This window comes from Camelus bactrianus, chromosome 9 (genome assembly GCF_048773025.1).
Source record: "Camelus bactrianus isolate YW-2024 breed Bactrian camel chromosome 9, ASM4877302v1, whole genome shotgun sequence".
Classification (NCBI taxonomy): Eukaryota; Metazoa; Chordata; class Mammalia; order Artiodactyla; family Camelidae; genus Camelus; species Camelus bactrianus.
The window spans coordinates 46,941,960-46,959,512 of NC_133547.1; the positions used below are offsets into that span (position 1 = coordinate 46,941,960).

A 17,553-nucleotide genomic window follows, 5' to 3' on the forward strand; every position below is an offset into this window, starting at 1 on the left:
CAATGGCAAAGGACTCCCATGAAAAACAAATACAGTTAAGGGGCTGGGGCTAGAGGAAAAAGATGAATTGTGAAAGAACTGATCAAATGGCCAGGGCTAAGAGCATTATCACCATGTTAATATTACCTTTCCTTCATTTTTAGCTGGCTTTATGTTGGTTCCTAGGAGAAGAAAAATGAGGCCAGTTAATTATCATTAAAAGAGAATATTACCATCGAGTTGGCATTGAATATTTTCCTGTTAAAGTAGACTAAAACAACAGATTGTAATCAGAAAGAGACCCTGTAGCATTAAACCAAATAAATGAACCACCACCAACAAAAAAAACAGTGCTAAGAAAAGCTGTCACTTGTGTTTAATAAGCTTGTGTTTTTTAAGTTGCACAGGTGTTCTGGGGTATACTCATATTTCCATAGCAACAGCTGACAGGCTAATTAACTTAATCTGCTTCATCTGTGATCTCTTTTTAACCCATAACCATTGTTTTCAGTGAATTTGATACTTAGTGCAGGCGTTACCAAACCCAAATTGCATCCCCTTGTCTGTGGGCAGTAACACTGGGTTGTGGTGAAGGAAAGTGCAGTGTTAGATTGCAAGGCCAAGCAAGAACAGGCAACCAATGCTTAAAAGTCCAGAATTCTCACCCCAACCTTCACCTCCACCCCATGACTTTCAGGGAAAGGTTTTTAAAGACAGAGTGAGAGAGAGGGTAGTGCGTGATCAGCTTGTGGGCGGTCTTCTGATTGGTTAGTGGTGAGGTAATAGGGATTCAACACCATCAACCTTCTGGTTCCACCTGATCTGGGGTTTACATGCTGGTGGTCTGCATGCAGTTAACTTCTTGCCACCTGGGGGGTTTCAGCATCTGCAAAACAGCTAAGGATGTGGCTCAGAATATTACCTATAGCCCTTGAGGAACTGAAGTTCCTTGGCTTTTTCTTGCCTGACTGTTTTCCTTTGTTTCTGCATTTTTTTTCCCCACGTCTCTGATTAAATATGCTCTTTGGAACTTGGGGAAGGCTTAGGGTGCTAAAGTTCCCTTTAGCAAAACAGGCGGGTGGAGGACGTGGGGAGTGGTCTGTCCCAGGAAGGCCCCATAGGATTGCACTCTGTTAAACAGGAACTATTGCATCTTTCAAAAATAATGTGCCGAATTGCAGTACCATTTTTTGGCATGTGCCAGGAGGAGGTGGCTGCCCTGATTTGGAAGTCAAGGACAGACCTGAATGTATTAGCACAGTAGTTCTCAAAGTGAAGAACCGCAGTAGCAGCAGCATTTGGGAACTTGTTAGAGATGAAAAAGCTTGGGCCCCACTCCAGACCTACTGAATCAGAAATAGACACTGGGGAGGTGAGGTGGAGGTGGTTCCTAGCAATCTTTTCATAACTATCCCTTGGGCAATTTAGATCCGTACTGGAGTTTGAGAGTTGCTGTTATGGAAGGTAAGTGCTCCAAGATCAGGGATTTTGTTTTACTCAACACCGTATCTCTAGCATCTAGGTCACTGCCTGTCTAATTAGTATGTTTACAGTAAGTGCTCGTTGATAAATGTTTTCAGGCTCATGCTGTCAATCTCAATGGTAAAAACTTTGATGACAGTGGAATGGGCAGAAGTGAATTGTTTAGCTGCATCGAAGCCAAATGTTTGCTAGCCTAGCAGATCCAAGGTACCCAAAGAACTAAATTTTCATTGTTTGATGCTCAGCTGCCTCCCTGTGGTGTCGGACGTCCGAACATGGGACTCACCAAGCAGTACCTGCGCTATGTTGCCAGTGCCGTCTTTGGCCTTATCGGCAGCCAGAAAGGCAATATTGTCTTCGTGACACTTCGTGGTGAAAAAGGACGCTATGTGGCAGTACCGGCCTGTGAACATGTTTTCATCTGGGACTTAAGGAAAGGAGAAAAGGTAAGGCAGAGAGAAATCACCTGGGGTGATACAATACTGATCTATAGGTATTTGAGGATGGAGGCAGGAGTGAAAGAGCTTTGCTTTATCGTACACAGAAGTTTTTATGTGTGCGCGCCTAGAAAATTTTTTTTCCTTTGGGTCTGGCTAACCAAGTATCAGATTCTGTTGTGTTTTTCTGCACTAAGTTCTGAAAACCACAACCAAATAGAAGCTTACCACTTAGAGATCTGTTTGCAGTGATGTTTCTAGATCATGATTTGTGATTGTTATTCCCAACATGTCTGATTTTTCTCTGCTTTGCCAGTTCTCAGTTTTTCAACTTCTACTTGCCTTCACAACCAGATATAGAATATTAGGATTTAAAAGGAATATTGCTCTGCTATATTGACTGAATCGTTTTCTGAATTATACAGATGAGACCCAAGGGTTGTTAAACTAGCCTTTGATACTTTGTGTGACTCTGAATTCCCTAAGCCTACCGCTTCTGCCAAACCAAATACCAAGATTTTGATCTTGTCCACTCACTTTGTGACCTCCAAGAGGGTAATGCTTTTACACGTACAGTCCCCCCAACCCCAGAGTCCTTTGGGAATAAACCACTTCAGCATTCTAATACCATGCAGGTTGGTTTCTGAGCTGGAGCTCAATTAAAGCAAGTATGTGTTTATTACCCTTTATGGAAAGTCATTTGATGTTGACATAAAATAAGATCTTAGTAATATATTCCATTGCCTGAGAAGTTTTTGCATGTATTATGGTGATGTAGAGCTCTGAAGAAAATTTTACCGTTTCTTGAATGTTTCATTAACCTCGTACAGATAATTTATATATTAAAGAACTTGAGATAGAACGCAAATTTCATTATTATTCATAAGAGTGCTTTGGAATTACTGATACTCTTTAACTTTAATTATTCTTACACTTGTCCCTTGATGACATGCTTAACTCCTCTGCATTGTTTTGATTCTTATTATTTCAGATCCTAATCCTTCAGGGGCTTAAACACGAAGTCACTTGCTTGTGCCCCTCCCCAGATGGGCTGCACTTGGCTGTCGGTTATGAGGATGGGTCTATTCGAATTTTCAGCCTCCTGAGTGGAGAAGGAAATGTGACGTTCAATGGACACAAAGCAGCCATCACTTCCCTGAAGTATGATCAGCTGGGAGGCAGGCTTGCATCTGGGTCCAAGGTGAGACCTAGAATTAGGTGCCCAGATCTAGTAAAGGAGTGTAAGGCTGATGTTGAAGCAGGTTGTTCACAGAAACTGTTGGGTGACACAGTGGGCACTTGGACAAAACAGCATAGGTGGTAGAAATAAAATGAGGATGAGTATGAATTGGGAGGTTCATTTCGTTTCCTGTCATAGTCTCTGATAAAAGCCTGTTAAATACAGGAACAAGATGAGAACGCCCATGACAATGATTATGTAACATCATTGTGGACCTGCTACCCAAAATAGTACACAAGTGGGGGAAATAAAACAGGTTGGAAAAGGAGAGACAAAATATTGATTCTTGGCCTTTCATTTCTGTAAAATCAGTAGCTTTCCTACAGCTCAATCTTCAGTTAAAAAATATGATGTGAGTGATCCATTTACAATAGTACGTCAAGTAACAGGCACAAAAAGACTGTGAGACGTTACCGAAGAATGTTACAGAAGATTTGAATAAATAAACACACCATGTTCTTGAATGGGAAGGCAAAGTACTGAAAAGATGCTAGTTGCTTTCTAATTGGTTTATATAGTTAAAGCAATTAAAATAAATAGCCCAAAGGTTTTTTTTGTTGTTTTTTAGAACGTGACCAAATGATATATAGAGGCAAATATGGGAAAACAAGTAAATAATAAAGAGGAGAATTTGGGGAAAAAGTAATAAAAGGGTTTCAGATTTTTTTTTTCAGGATTTGTTTTTGTTTTTATTTTTGTTTTTGTTGTTTGAAGTTTCAGATATAAAATGCATTATGAAGTCATAATTTATAATGTATTGTATTAACCTGGTATCAATGCAAAAATGATTATTGCAACCAAATGAGAATCCCAGAAACAAATCCACTTAAGATTGCTACTTAGTATATTTTAAAGATGACATTTCTGGCGAGTGGAAAAGGGATGGATTACTTATAAAGTGGTAATGAGATAATTGGCTGTGTGGGGGGAAATTTTAAGCTAAAGCTTTACCTTCTGCTGTGTACCAAAATGAGTTATGGGTTAAAGACTTAAATTTTAAACCATGATAATTTAAGTAAACTAGAAGACATAAATACTTACCTGATACCAAGGTGGAAAAAGACTTCAAGCATAGCAGCAAGAAAAGAAACTGTAAGGAAAAGATGACTAAATTTGAATACTTAAATTTAAAATATTTGTGCATTAAAACAGTATAAGGAAGTTGTTAAGAGAATAAATCATGAGTTGTCATCACAAGGAGAAATTTTTTTTTCCTTTTTTTTTTCTTTTTATTGTATCTGTGAGAAGATGGGATGTTAGTGGAACCGTTTGTGGTAATTGTTTCAAAACACATGTAAATCAAACCATCATGCTGTATGTGGTTTTTTTTTAATTAAAAAAATTTTTTTCCAGCTTTATTATGTAGAATTATTACAGTTCAACTGCACATACACATTATATTGAATGTAAATACATATAAACAGTATACTGCACATTTTTTTAGTTTTTTTGTACTAATTATTGTTTCTAAGAACAGATTAGATCTTTGTGTGTGTCTTAAACTTACACAGTGATGTATGTCAGCTATTTTCTCAATAAATTTGGAAAATTAAGGAACAATGAAAAAGGGAAATATTTGATAGTTCCAGTATAAAAAGGATTAATATCGTGTCTTAATAACCTACAGTCAAGTAAAGGAAGATGAGAGACATGAATCAGCAGTTCAGAAGAGGTGCAGAGTGGTCAGTAATCACCACGGAGCATGTACAGAATTTCTCACTGGTATTCAGAAATGCAAATCAGCATTGACACAGCATTTTCAACTTGTGAAATTGGTGGTGGTTTCTGAGTAGCTGAGCATAACCAGAGCTAAAGGGATGGGAAGATTGGCCTTGTCACACATAATCCCTGGTTGTCCTGTAGGCTGGAGATGACCTTGATGGTGTGAATTGCACACTTAAAACAGAAATGGCTTTTAACTCAAGAATTTCCCTTTTTAGTCTTTATTCTGATCAGAGATATATATGAAGATTTATGTACAGGAATGTTGAAACAGAAAAAAGGTAAAATTATGATATATCCTTAAGGTTGGTTATTATGTGACCATTAAAAATGAAACAAGCCTGGAAGGACATGGAAAAGTGGAAATAGATTAGGTGAGAGAAAGGGAGAGGGTTATAAAATGATAGGAATAGCGTCATCTCAGTCAGCTGTGTATATACATGAAGACTGGGACCAGACAAAATAAATGTGGTGGTGAAGTCTGGGTGGGTGATTAATTGGTGTTTTTCCTTCTGTACTTTTCTATATGCTTTCCAAATTTTCTGTAAGGACTACTTACCACCTTTGTAATAAAAATAGTACATCCAGTTGTTTTTCAAGTTAGGCCTTATGTGATAAAGAAAATTCTTCTGTATTGTTTGATCCTTTAGGACACAGATGTTATTGTGTGGGATGTGATCAATGAAAGTGGTCTCTACCGCCTGAAGGGGCACAAGGACGCCATCACACAGGCATTGTTTCTGCGAGAAAAGAATCTGCTAGTTACCAGGTAAAGAAATGACAGTTTCGTTTCCAGTTCTTTTTCCAGGTGAACTCATCGGGGAGGATTTCAGAGAGGGAACTTGCTCCATTCCTTACTCGTTGCTCCCCCCTGTGCTCAAGCTCCTGTGCTGCTTGCCTGCTGCTCTCTGCTCGCTCTCCTTCCCTCCCCTCCCAAACAGTGTCATCGACACTATCCAGAGGTATTTTAGCATTTTTTAAATTCTCTTGTATGATTTGTCAGTTTTTTCCCCTGATACCAGCTTTTTCATGTTCCTTAACCTTTTGACAGACCTTTTATAGAATGAGTTGTCTTTACTTTCTGGATCCCTAGAGAGTCAGGAAAAGCAGAATACAGAGCAGTGGGGAGATGTGAACACCTGATGTTTGTTTCAGCCTACCTTTGGAGAAGAGGCATACTCCATGTCAAGGCCTTCTGAACATCTGTTAGGCTGAACGAGTTGAAGTTTCCAGTTGTGTGGGTTGAAAATCATGGGTCAGATACCAGCAATTTCATATCATTCAATCTAATGGTTATCATTCCTAAGGAATGGCCACCCGGGAGAACTTGGGATCCTAAGTTGTGCCGGGCAGTAATTAGAAGCCCCGTAGTGATGACCCGGAAGGGACTGTGAAGGAGCAGCACCAAGTGCTGTACCAGTGGTGGATTAGTTCCCATGGGATAGGACGCAGGGACATGTGTGTGTCCCTTGTTCTGGTAACACGCTCTGTGAGGGAGTGGCTCTGCTGGAAAATACACACGTTACAGCTCAGGGAATATAAGGGGAAGCAAAAATACCCTGAGGTGAGATTATATAGAAAAGATTTTGTAAGCCAGGTTTTTGGTTTTTTTCCAATTTTGTCGTGAAGCAGGATTGTACTGGATTTCATATTGGTGGAGAAGCCGGGCACGGGCATTTGAGGCACGAAGAGTGGAGCGCGCTGGCAGGGAGATGAAGAGCCAGACAATGGGAGGTTCGGGGAATGGTGCTGAGGAGCCTGGTTTCCATATCTCAGAGACCTTGAGCAAGCACAGACTTAGAAAATTGAGACTGTCTGACTGTAGTGTATTGGTGGGAACAGGAATAGACAGAGACCCGATAAATTACTAAAATAACCCAGGCAATAGGATTTAAATTCAGGTTTGTGTACAGAAACGGACTGGAAGGAATCAAGACTTAGAGACTTCCCAGAGGAGGCATTTTCAGGACCTAGTGACTGACTGGACACGGGAGACAAGGGAGCAGGCGAGATCTAAGATGTTTCTGTGCTAGACAGTATGAAAGAGGGTTGATGCTCTGGTCTTGGAAATGACAGGCGACAGATCCGGTTCTGTGTGCTGCTGCACTCTGAACTCAAGGCTGTTTTTGTGCTTACAGATTAAACACTTTATTGTCTACCTGAGAGGAGCCACATGGAGAGTTAGGATTCTTTACTTTTTGAAAGAAGGGTCAGGTACCATAGAAGCATTAGACATCACTGCTGTATATTGCCTTTTTAAGGCAACAGATGAGTCCTTGATCTCCCTGTTAGTTTAGTGATTCTTCCTAATAAGATTTTTTGTCCTGTTTCTTCTTCCAGTGGGAAAGATACGATGGTGAAATGGTGGGACCTGGATACCCAGCACTGCTTCAGAACAATAGTTGGCCACCGAACTGAGGTACCTGTAGGGAGGTGGGCCCAGGGAAAGAATGACAAGGCGAACAGGGAAGATGGTTTCTTCTCTGCCCCTTCATGGCTCTGTTTTTGCTGCTAACAGTAAATCATCGTCTACTGTCTTGAGAGAAAGAAGTTGGTGTGGTGGACGAAGTGCCAACCATCAGAGCAGATGGAGCTGCTCTGGCATTTAGTAAGAAATTGGCCTTTGATAAGTTTTTAACCCATGAATATGGGTTTCCTCACTTTTAAATTGTGTGTCCACCTTTATGATCGTAGGGAAGTTTAATGATAACTCTGTGTACAGTGCCTGGCCTGATGACAGGTAAACAGCAAATCACAGCCATCATGATAGTTACCTGAACATAGATCTGTTCCATAGAGATCAAGGAACGTTCTACATCTTTGCATCCTCCTTTGTGCTTTGTTCACACCAGGCTTTCAAAAACACATGCCTGGCATTGAGGGGAGGAACAAAAAGGAAGGGGATTAAGAGGTACAAATGTCCAACTATAAGATAAGTCATGGGATGTAATGTACACATAATACTGCAACACCTTTGTATGATACGGACGGGAACGGGTCTCTTGTGATCATTTCACAATATATAAAAATATTGAATCACTATGTTGTATGCCTGAAACTAATAGAATATTGTGTGTGAATTATAACTCAAAAAAATACATACATACCCTAGGATATATGAGAGTATCATGCCTTAGAATTAGTACAGAGGAAGAAGCAAATTAGGTTCTGTGTTGATTTACAGCAAAACTATTGTTTTCATTGCTTAGCTCTTGGATATTTGAGGCTAAAAAGTATGGTTTGATAGACATGAATGGAGCACCTTTTATTTGCAGTGCGCTGCTGAAAGCAAAGAAGAATCAGACTTACATCCTCACTGGAGGGGCTTCCAGTTATGATTTATGCTGAACAACTGTCATCTAAGTTTGCGGATAGGAGACGACAGAGGAACTGCTGGCTGTCACATATGCACAAGTTCTACTAAAAGTGGGCTTTCTCTTAGTGTATTTTGAAAGGGTTACCTTAATATTAGACTTTGCAAGAAGCCAACAAGAGTTCACCACAGTACACGTAAACTTTTGGACTGTCAGGTCCTGCATGCTGGAATCCATTAACAGTCAAGTTCATTTGACTCCTTTTACACTCTGTAGGTGTGGGGGCTGGTGCTGGTGTCCGAAGAAAAGCGACTCATCACGGGGGCCTCCGACAGTGAGCTGAGGGCTTGGGACATAGCTTACCTGCAGGAGGTAATTACTTTTTCCTGGTCATGGCAGTGCCATGTTTTAGCAGTTTCACAGGCTCGTTGAATTTAGAATCAGATGTAATTAGTGAGTCCTTCCTATAGTACCGGAAGGGATTTTCCCTTCACTAATAACCTACGATTTCTAAACAGTTTTTTCCTTCGTTCTTTGCTCCATTGCCCTCATTTGCACGTGGAAGGATAGCTTTAGGCTCGCAGCTTCTGGTAGTGCTCGTGTTTTAGTTCATAGGGCTCTCTGCCTCATATTCCGTGACCTTTGGGTGTCCATGGATGGACTTGGGAATATCTGTATCCCTCTTCCCTCAAACAAAAATCTTACATAAAACTTGTGCACGTTTATATAAATATGTATATTCTGAGAAGATCTATAACTTTTTCTCAGATCCTTAAAAGATTTTCTGTGGAAAAAAGGGTAATAGACCTTAGGTTTAGCTGGAGTTAGGTGTGCGGAGTTGCGTCCAGTAGGCATTTTGATGAGTTCTACGTTAGTAGGCCAGGGTTTATCTTTTCTTTACTTAAGGAGAAAAATGTAGCCTCTCATGCAATGCCTTTGCCATTCTGATGCCCATTTGAATCTTTCCCTCTAGAACATGGTAGGTTCACCTGAGAAGGTTTTAAAGTTAATGGGGGTCATCACTTTTTCACCTTGTTACAATAGTCCTTACACTATGGAAAGTTTTTGGAGCTAGTGTAATGAATAATGTCCTGCTTGCACTTGATGGAGTCAATTTTTAATATATTCTGGTGAATGTGCTGCCACTGAAGAGGTTTGATCAGAGAGATCACAAATAGAAGTTATCAGTGGCCATAAGGACAGGTTTCTAAGTCATTAGGGTTAGGAGTCACCTTCTGGAGCACATTATTTCAGCTTTTATTTTCCCATTTTTCTAAAACAGATTGAAGACCCAGAAGAACCAGAGCCCAAGAAAATCAAAGAGTCTTCCCCGGGAATACAGGACACACATGAAGCAGAGGACGGTACCCTTGAGATGGAGGAAGCTCCTGAGGATGTAATTCATTTTGTTTCTTATCTTCAGTTGAGTTGAGTGGTGGGAAAGTGTTCCTTTCAGGGAATATCACTGTTACCTGCATTTTTTAGAACCGTGTCTCCACAGGGGTCAGCAGAAATAACTATCCATCTTCATCTTTTCTCTTGCTTCTACAGCGCATCCTTACGTGCAGAAAAGCTGGTTCCATAATGCGGGAAGGAAGGGACCGAGTTGTGAACCTTGCAGTCGACAAGACAGGCAGGATTCTTGCTTGCCACGTGAGTGCCAGTTTTAGGAGAAAGTAACAAGGACCAGGCTGTTCCTTTCAGAGACTTGTTCTTCTCTTTCGTTCCATGTAGAGATGAATTTTTGATTCTGTTAAGAATTCATTATATGGGACTGTGTGCACCAATACTCCCTAGCTTCTGTTAGCGTAACAACGATAATAATTAATGATTATTGTTCTTATTAGCAAACATTTATTAAATCTCTGCTCTTCTAAGCAGTTTAAAAGCATTAATTTCTTATTCAGTCTTCAGATCAATGCTGTGTACAGGAAGTCGTGTATCCCCACTTTAAAGATGTGACAGCAATCCCAGAGAGGTTTAGGTGTTCATGGTAATACAACTAGTAAGGGAAGAAAAAGAAACATTATTGATTTGTTTTTACTGAGGAAAAGCTAAATTACAAATTGCCTCTCCTGGACTCACATCAATCTTTTGCCTTTCTAGGGAACCGATTCTGTGCTAGAAGTATTTCGTATCCTTTCCAAAGAGGAAATTCAGAAGAAAATGGACAAGAAGATGAAGAAAGCTAGAAAGAAAGCAAAGTGTGTTTTCGTGATATTTACTACTAGTGAAGTAGCCTGGGTGGGCCATATAAAAACTGGTAGAAAAACCATGGCTTCTCTAAGGGATTATGTACTCTGTTTCCAATAACCGTTAAAAGCTAGAGAAGATTTTGTGGCGTGCCATTATCCAAGTTTTTAATTTCTACTTTTTAGTACAGGTAACGTATTCCTGAGCCTTGCACTCAGAGCCATACAGGACCAGAAAGACAGTACAGATATTTAAAAAATGGCTTCTAAGTGACTTAATTCGCAGAGGCTAGCAATGTGTCTTCAGTGACAGCAGCCTATACAGCAGGAAGCTGACCTTTGGGGCTGTGAGAAGGAAGACTGGTTGGACAGTTACTGAAGTTTGGGGGAAATACAGCCTTAAAATAAGTCATTATAATTACGGAAATCAGTTTCTCAGTGGTTGAAATTTACCAAGTCTCAAAAGAAATAGTCATCTGATTTTTTTTTTTTTTTTTTTTTTTGCCAAGGCAAATCTTCTAAGACCTCTGGTTTTTTTTTGACATGGTTGGATTGATAAGTGCAGGTTAATGGATTTTCTAAAAAGTTCTGAAGTTAGAGAAGTTTACCAGAAACACTCCTGTGGAGTAATCTGAATGATAAAGACTTGTCCCAGGGAATTTCATGGGCTGTTGCATTCAGAATCCATTTATTGAGGGTACTCATCAGATGGAATAATGCTTTACATTGATTGCATTCTGGTTCACAAAGCATTTCTACACACTGCATTGTTTCATTCCGATGGTAATCCTGTGTGGTTAAGTGACTCTCCCAGGTTCACATAGGTTGTTGGTTTTAGACCAGAACTTGACTCAAGTACTAGTAATAGCAAAGCTGCTTCTAGAAGAGCAGTAACAGCGTGATAGTGTTTTTTTTTTTGTTTTGTTTTGTTTTGTTTTTGCCCCCTAGAGGAAATTCTTGCAAAGGTGAGGAGGAAGACCTTGAAGTCAGTGTTGAAATGACTCTGCAAGATGAGATCCAGCGGGTGACTAATATCAAAACTTCTGCCAAAATCAAGTGAGTAAAATGTAGTATCTGAAGTGTTATAGAAATAGGAAGCTACAAAGTTGTTTTGGCTTTTTCATGCTATTTGTAAGCAGTGTCTACGAATTATCTGTTCGGAGACAGTGATTGTGGGACTCACTCAGCTCCCCCCTCACCATGGGTTCACTCATCTCATACAGTTCTTTCCTGCTGCCGATTAAAAGGAAAAATGTGCACCCATGTTCTAAAAGGATTTGAGGTCCCTTATTAAAAAGTACACACACCAGAGCAGCTCAGTTCCACTATCTGAGCCCAGGTTTCTTTGTCTTAAGATCCTGTACCTGACTGCTGTCCAATATTCAGAGCACTCTGATTTGTAAAATCCTTCATAATTGCTCAGACTTGGTGTAGATGGAAGGCATTGCAAGGCCTGTCTCCCAGAAAAAGCTGCCCTTGAGAGCGAAGATGGTTGCTACATTTACGTGTGTCTTCTCATGCAGGTCCTTTGATTTGATTCTCTCGCCTCAAGGCGAGTTAAAGGCTGTCTTCCTGCTGCAGAACAACTTGGTGGAATTATATTCACTGAGCCCGTCCGTGCCAGCGCCTCAGCCTGTCAGGACGAACAGAATCACCATCGGGGGTCATCGCAGTGACGTGCGGACTTTGTCGTTCAGCTCGGACAACATCGCTGTCCTTTCAGCAGCAGCCGATTCCGTTAAGATATGGAACAGGTTGGTGAAATGATGCTCTGTAGCTTTACCCAGCAGTGTTTTCTTCCCTTTCAGTTAGTTTTTAGTACTCTTGATGGTTAGCTGTTAGTTTCTTGGGGCCCTAAATACAGTTCTCTCAAAATGTAACTTCAGCACATTTTGACCATAGGCCTGTGGAGTTTAGAGTAGGAAAAAAAGGCCTTTTCACATTTGGTGCAAAAAAATGCAAGTTTATTCCATGTCTGAAGCTTATAGCTATTCTCAGCCAGAGAAAAACACAAATACGCTGCCTGCTCTCAATTCACATAGGCTCCCAGTGCTGTCCAGTAATCTTACCATGGCTTCTCATTCGTCACTGGCCTGGATGCTTTTCACACCTTCTCTCTCCTTACACCTCACACACCTCTAGCCTCTTTAAGCTGATGACTTTGCTTTCTAGTTCACTCAAGAAATGGAATCATCTAAAAACCATTCAGATGTTCCTATAACATATGCCAGTTTAGCATCTGTATCCACATAATCTGTCTTTCCTCCTGTGACGCTGGTGCCCCTAAACAAAAGTCCATCATGGCTTCTATTTCTTCTCTTTCCTTCTAGCAGTTTTCCTCCCTCTCTGCTGGATCTTTCCCATCGGCATACAGATACGCTGTAATATCTCCCGTCTGAAAGAGAACAGTAACCCTGTCTCATCCTCCTCTCTCTGGTTAGCTCCCCCTCCTCTGATTTGTTTTCTCCAGGCTGTCTTCCTCCGTCTCCCGTCAGACATTTACCCCCACCACTTCCCCACGACAGCTCCCGTCATCTCGTCAGTGGTCTGCATGTTTCTAAATCCAGTGACCTGTAAGCTTCATTTGATGCTCTCCTTGGATTGATAACGTCTCCTCTTTGAAACACTTTTCTTTGACCTTTAATGACTTCCTCTTCCAGCTGTTTTTTCTCAGATCCTTTTTAACTTTGCTGACCCCTGAATGCTGGGGCGCTTCAGGGCAGTCTCACTTTCTGTGACCTCTAGTCAGGTGGCTTTCTCTATTCTGGTGACACATAAATTTATATCCCTGGTCCTAGCCTCTCCCCGAACAGCAGACTCGTATTTCCAGATCCTTTGTATCACCCCTTGGATGTCTAATTAGGCATCTCAGACCTTTATGTGTCTGGACCGTACTTGTGATCTTCATTTCTCTGGGTCTCCCCACCTGCTGTTCCTACAGACACACCTCCCCATCTTAGTACATGATTGCTTCCTGCGGTTGTGCCAGCCCAGAACCTTGTAGCCATTCTTGATTCTCTTTTATTTCCCACGTCCGGTTCTTTAGCAAATCCTGTCATCTCTACCTTTGAAACTAACTGGAATTCAGCCACAACTCATCACCTGCCCTGCCACGACCCGGTCCAGACCATCACTCTCATCTGGATTGTTGTAGGAACTTCCTGTCCGGTGTCCATGCTTCCTTACTTGCCCCTCTGCTGTCTGTTCTCAGCACAGCAGCCAGTGTAAGCTTTTTATCCTGGAAGTTACAGCACTTCCACTAGTTCTGTCTCATGCGGACTAGAAGCCAGAGTCCTTACAGACCTTGTTCTCTTACTTCTTACTTCCCTTCCCTGCTGCTCCACTGGAGCCGCACTCGCCTTTCTGTTACCCCTTAAACACGACAAGAACGTGCCTGTGTCGTGGCTCTTGTGCTCTCTCTCCTTTCTGCCTGGAACCTTCTTCTCCATTCGGCTATGGGCTTTCTCCCTGTCATCCCATCAAATGACAGTCCTGCTATCCCTTTCCCGCCTTGCGCTCTTCATCCCCTCCCCCAGGGCTGGGTTTCTCCACAGCACCTGCTGTCACCTGATACTCCAGTATCTGTCTCTTTTCCAAAGGATGTTAAGCTTTATGAGAGTCGGCCTCTTCTGTTTTATTCAGTTATATCTCCAGCACCTAGAAGAGTGCCTGGCATTGAGAAAATGTTGAATGAAGTGGGCATTTGATACATATTTGTTGAATGGATGAGTGTTTATGGTCTAATAAAATGAACTTTATTTGCAGGGGTATGATACGCTAATTTGACTTGCAGTCCTCTGGGCTCACTTTTTTATAGTGGCGGGTCAGGCTGTCTTGAGCCCAGCAGATGCTTTTCCCAGCCCTGCTTTTGTAGAATCTGTTCCTTAGGATTGGGAGCCCCTAACCAAGAAAACAAAGTTAGACCTAGAGATTATCACACAAAATGAAGTCAGAAAGAAAAAGACAGATATCATATGATATAACTTATATGTGGAATCCTTAAATATGACACAAATTGGGGAGGAGGGCATAGCTCATCAGGAGAGCACCTGCTTAGCATGCAGGAGGTCCTGGGTTCAATCCCCAGAACCTCCATTAAATAAACAAACCTAATTACCTCCCTTCCAATAAATAACAAAATAGAAAATGTTTTATTTTTTAAAAAATCAATAAAAATTAATAACTTATTAAAAAATAAAATATGATACAAGTGAACTTATTTATGAAACAGAAACAGACTCACAGACATAAAAAATGGTTACCAAAACGGAAAGGAGGTAGGGGAGGGATAAATTAGGAGTTTGGCATTAGCAGATACACACTACCATTTATAAAATAGATAAACAGGGTCCTACTGTATAGCACAGGGAACTATATTCAATATCCTGTAATAAACCATAATGGAAAAGAATATGAAAAAGAATGTATACATGTATAACTAAATCACTTTGCTGTACGCCAGAAACTATCACAACATTGTAAATCAGCCATACTTTGATTAAAAAAAAAAAAAGCTGAAAAAAAAAAGCGAAAACAAAGTCAGGTGCCATTTAATATTTTCTCCCTTGACTAGAAGTCAAGGGTTATTCAAAGGGTTTGTCTCCATGTTGATCGCTCTGTGGCTAAGTGTGCACTGAACGTACCTGCTGACCTCTCAGGTGGACAAGCAGGTCCTTCTGACACGTGAGCTCTTCCTTTGTTCTTTCTTTCTCCCAGGTCTACCCTGCAGTGTATCCGCACAATGACATGCGAGTATGCGCTCTGCTCATTCTTTGTACCTGGTGATCGGCAGGTGGTCATAGGAACAAAGGTAAACAGACTTTTTCTTGGATTTGGGGGACTTCTCTACTCAGTATTCTTAAAGCTGTTTGAGAAGTCTGCTTCCTTTTTTATCATCTGGGAAATGTATTAGAGCCGGATAATATGAGAGGGTGTTAGTTCACTGCCCTTTTTTGAGGTTTACTTTTTAAGTTTCTTTTCTTTGTTTTGTTGTTGTTGTTGTTTTTAAATCAAAACTTATGTTAAATTGTGAGGAAGGAAATTAAAATCATGACCCTGAGATAATTGTCATTAACATTTTGTTGATCAACCTCTTTCATGCATCTTTTTATATGCACATACGTAATTGTGTTGTGAGAAGACTAGTGATAAAATACATTAAGTACGTGCATCATGCTTGGCAGATGGAAGCATTCAGTAAAGACAGACTGAGTGACCAAGTGCTCGGCTGCTACTCCGGTTGGGAGATTACCATGAGGGAATGAGCAGACATGGATCTGGATTCAGGTTTTCCCCCTTTAAAATGGGTAATTTCGAGCAAGTCACGTAACTTCTTTAGTGTGATACCTTCTCTGCATAATAGGATGATGACACTTGATTTTTGACAGAGGCTCCTGCCCCAGATGGGCCTAGGTTTGAATCCCAGCTCTTCCACTTCCTAGCTATGAGACATCTGGGAAAGTTACTTAACCCTGTAAGCCTTGATTTTTTCATGTAAACAGAAGTCAGTAACCTCAGCATATAGCTAATAAGAGCTGGTTAGCAGAAGTAGCAGTAGGAGGAGTAGCGGGAATAAAATGGAATGAGGTCTATGGAATGTTTGGAAAAGTGCTTTGCAAGTATTTGTCATTATTGTCCCCCTAAACCAATGCCATATGTGCATGATTATTTTGTTAGGAAACCTATGTTATCATAATGGATGTTTTTTGCTTGGCAAAAAGCATAAAATAAGCTGGAGAAATTTTAGGGTCAGTGTCAGGGAAAGAGCATGAAATTTCAGTTAAAAGTTTCCCTCATTTTTTATTCACTCTTTCAACAAATGTCCATCCACGGTTTGCTATCGGGAAGACACTGCAGATTGCTTCCCAGACTGTCCAACTCAGGTCCAGTCCCCAGCCTGCTCTCTCTGCTGGGCAGTTACCGTACGTTATCTCGTTTAATCCCCACACAACCGCTGGAGAGGTTGGTGATATAAACTCTGTTTTACAAATGGAAAAACAGGCTCGTGGGGACAAGTTTACCAAGAGTCGCAGAGAGGCAGCCCTGAGACTCTTCATCGTGCTCTCTTCCCACACACGTGCACGAGCTCATCACAGGGCGGGCTTTGCCGCTGTGTGTTCTGTGCCGGCACCATGACCACAGCATATACAGCGTTCTAAATGGGAAGCTTGGCTGATGGTTTTCTCAGCTACTGCATTTTTTTTTTTTTTAAGTTGACTGCCCTCCCTAGCATGGTGGGGAGATTTCTCTTTCTCATTGTCAATGTATTGTAGAGGAAGAAACCAAAGCCAGATGGAGAAGAATTGGTTAAGCCAACTGTATTGTAGAGGATAGTCTACTTAAAGGATTACGTTTTAAGGGTTTTTAAGTTTCCCATGTGCTGTTATGTTGATTCTGATATAGCCCGTGGCCATATTTCCCTTTTGAAGTTGGGGAACCAGTGAAAGTACTGGCAAGAGTCCAGTACCACGAGGTGGTACTGTTCCATGGTGGTACAGCACAGCAACCCTGGCAAGGTTAACGCAACACGTCAGCAGGGGATTTGACGTTTATTCACGTGGGAAGTATAGAGCATGGAATGTGGGAGCCATTTCCTGAGCAATGGGCCATGTTGTCGCTGCTGGGCTATGAAATCTCTTCTAACCCGTGTAGATGTGCATCGTGGAGGCTGTGGGTGTGCTGATCTCATTTTGCATCTTCCGTAGACAGGAAAGCTGCAGCTTTATGACTTGGCCTCAGGAAACCTGCTGGAGACAATCGATGCACATGATGGCGCTTTATGGTCCCTGTCTCTCTCTCCGGATCAGGTAACTACACCAGGAGTCAGGGTCTGGACTCCAGCACCCTGGCTGCACTTCCTGTGTCTTATATGGGGTTCTGCTGCTGCCTGACAGAGACTTCTCTCAGATTCCTTTATAAAAAGCTTGCTTTTGGTCTGATCTTCAGACATTACATCTGGCTCCCTGGCCTGTGCCTGATGGTATGAGTAGCTGTCATTTTGACTTGAACTTCTGGTTCAGCTGCTCTCGGTCATCAGCTGCACGGCCTCACGTTGCTCACCCTCGTGACTTTTTACCAGTGTTTGTGATACTCCTTAAAAGGAAATATTTTCTTGGGCATCATAATGCAGAGGGTCGAGTAGACTTTTCTTCTCCCCTTTTCATCCACAATCCATGACTGTATAAGTC

General features: G+C 41.3%; 1 protein-coding gene across 1 annotated transcript in view; it reads left to right on the forward strand.

The window, feature by feature from the left end:
• Positions 1-17,553, forward strand: part of WDR3 (WD repeat domain 3) — a 29,921-nt gene that overhangs the window by 1,732 nt on the left and 10,636 nt on the right. The window contains exons 2-13 of the mRNA XM_074370277.1: positions 1,707-1,907; positions 2,890-3,099; positions 5,511-5,629; positions 7,201-7,279; positions 8,451-8,546; positions 9,457-9,570; positions 9,726-9,827; positions 10,281-10,378; positions 11,315-11,422; positions 11,890-12,120; positions 15,083-15,176; positions 17,071-17,172. Coding sequence (XP_074226378.1) covers positions 1,737-1,907; positions 2,890-3,099; positions 5,511-5,629; positions 7,201-7,279; positions 8,451-8,546; positions 9,457-9,570; positions 9,726-9,827; positions 10,281-10,378; positions 11,315-11,422; positions 11,890-12,120; positions 15,083-15,176; positions 17,071-17,172 — 1,524 coding nt within the window. The 5' untranslated portion in view covers positions 1,707-1,736. The remainder of the gene's footprint in view (positions 1-1,706; positions 1,908-2,889; positions 3,100-5,510; positions 5,630-7,200; positions 7,280-8,450; positions 8,547-9,456; positions 9,571-9,725; positions 9,828-10,280; positions 10,379-11,314; positions 11,423-11,889; positions 12,121-15,082; positions 15,177-17,070; positions 17,173-17,553) is intronic.